Source organism: Pinus tabuliformis, chromosome 9 (genome assembly GCF_031772625.1).
Source record: "Pinus tabuliformis cultivar Carrire ecotype Pingquan chromosome 9, CPIR1, whole genome shotgun sequence".
NCBI lineage: Eukaryota > Viridiplantae > Streptophyta > Pinopsida > Pinales > Pinaceae > Pinus > Pinus tabuliformis.
This window is the reverse complement of record NC_142307.1, coordinates 1427760293-1427762609: the sequence shown is the minus strand read 5'-3', so window position 1 is coordinate 1427762609 and position 2317 is coordinate 1427760293. Positions and strand designations below refer to the sequence as shown.

Below are 2317 nucleotides of genomic sequence, written 5' to 3'. Positions count from 1 at the left end.
GGGAACACAACAGCGTGTAAATGTAGAGGAACATAAAAAAAACCACAAGACTTTCTGATTCAACATGTGTTTATTGGGGTCCAGATTCATTCACATGTATTTAAAAACGCTGACATGCTTGAACCAAAAAAGAAGAGAATTTGAGAATTTCATGTAAATGTATTTTAATTTAAAAACAAACAATTAACCACTCTATAAATGTCATTGCAGAAGCCCATGTCATTACAGATGCTTTGCAATGTATTTCTTGAAATTCTACATATGGTCTACACATAGAGACATGTTTGGTAGGTGATAACTAAACATATATACAATGAAAGTATTCTTTGGCTTTTAAACATATGTACAATAAGAGAATTCTATTACATATAGATGTAATTGACAATGAGCAGCTAATCATATATGCATGATGGGGCATGGCCTCGGCAACACCAATTAATATTTATTGTGGTGCCAAACTGTGCGAGTTGTTCCTGCAATTGACTGCCGCATTTTCCTCTGTGCCTCCCTTTCATGGATGTGAATTGTTATCTTGATCACTGATATGTAGACTTGTAGTAGGCAAGTGGCCCAATAGTTCATAGCATTGTTTTTGGACTCTAGAGGCCATTTAGAGCCTCATTGATAATCATATGTATTGCATGCAGTGCCATTTTGATATGTTCACCCTTACATGGCATATAGATAAGCAAATTTTGCATATTTTGTCTCTAATGATTTGGAATCATGGTTTTAAATCTTAAAAATAATTGTTTTCAAAAAAAAATTTCATGTATACTTTTCTGGTTCATTGAAATCTGACATGTCCAGTTTTTTCGGTTCTGATTCAATAACCGGTTTGATAGGTGGACTGGACGGGGCCGGTTCCCCGTTCCGGTTTTAAAACTATGTGAATAATACAAAAAACGAGTGACCACTGACCAGACATATCCCAAACAAAATTCCAACATCTTATAAGGAAAAATTCATGACAGAGGTGGTGAAAAAAAAATCAGTCTTGTCACAGTTGCAGCAGCTAAGAAAAAGCCCAATTATACTTAAACACTAGAACAGTCAAAACAGACACCAATCATACCGAATTCTGACCATAAAACAATATCTTAGGCATTGACGTATGAAAGATTCCAGAGAGTTCCATCAGATTGAGAAAAAAATACAAACCATGTCACCGAGGCCCAACATCATGAATTCTATTGCAGTATTTCCAGGCACCATACCACCTAGCAAATTTCTTGGGAAGACAAGTTTAACAGGAAGCTCCAACTTCTTGGTTATTGATTGCAAGCCCGGAAGATTAAGCGTGTTTGCAACTGTGTGAACTGGATTTGAAGCCTGCTGTGTGGCAACTGAAACCATTACATTGGCTCCAAAAAATCGCTCTGAAAAGAACACCCAGAAAATGTCGTACACAAATAAACAGACGAGAAGCAGCGAGCAGATTTTGATATTTGGCAACCGAACATGGCTAACAAATGCGATACATATAGAAATGCCCAAAAGGTTGTTTAATATCCAGTGTCCGGATACAAGCCAGGCAATCACTAAAGCTGAGCTCACCAACACCAAAATTCCCTGCATCCTAGTGAACGGCCGGCAGCAGCATCGAGTAACCATGGGATTGACCGACCCAAGCTTAGAATTTATGTAAAAAACATAAGGGGAAAGGCAGAATGCAAGGGAAGATGCCGAAGCTACTGCAGTAAAAGCTGTCACAAGATGTGACATTGAAGCAAATAGATAGAACATCAAAAGCAGACTGCACGAGCTCGCGATAGGAATCATGAGTGCCTGAGAACTGTCCAAAGTGATTGAAGATTCTGAAAAATCGCGGTTCCTTTCCATCTCTTTCTCATAATTAAGCGCTCTCTGAGCCGATGCAAACACCACAAGAACAGCGGTAACAATAAGCGCAAGCGATGCATGTTGAAAATGTAATTTATACTGCATTTATTCCTTGCCAAAACCGCTGCAGCGAAACCACCGTAAACTTATCGGACCGCCTTTGGTCAATAAGCTGTTTCCGTAAAATCGACTCCGATGCAATGAAATGCCTCCACGCGTCCTTTGTACCTTCTGCAAAACCACTGCTCCATCGGAACGTAACATTCGACAAACAAAGGTCTTCCAAAATCCACCTCAACCGTTCGATTCCATGAGAGCAAATCAACGGTTGTCGGACTTCACAAACCTGCAGCAAATAAATTTTAACGTGGAATAAAAGTTTTTGTTTGACCGCCGTAAAATTAATTAATGCAAATTTATTGTGATAGGTAAAAGGTTGGTCGAAACATTAATTTTAATGTTTTTATTTCTTACG

The 2317-nt window shown here is 38.6% G+C and overlaps 1 protein-coding gene across 1 annotated transcript; it reads right to left on the bottom strand.

Moving 5' to 3' along the window:
* Positions 1-826: 826 nt before the first annotated feature.
* Positions 827-1947, bottom strand: LOC149153910 (signal peptide peptidase-like 1). The gene is made up of 2 exons (XM_089443974.1): positions 1162-1947; positions 827-916 (listed from the first exon to the last, which is right to left on the bottom strand). The coding sequence occupies exons 1-2, from the start codon at positions 1945-1947 to the stop codon at positions 827-829; spliced, it is 876 nt and encodes a 291-aa protein (XP_089300100.1).
* Between the last annotated feature and the right edge of the window lie 370 nt (positions 1948-2317).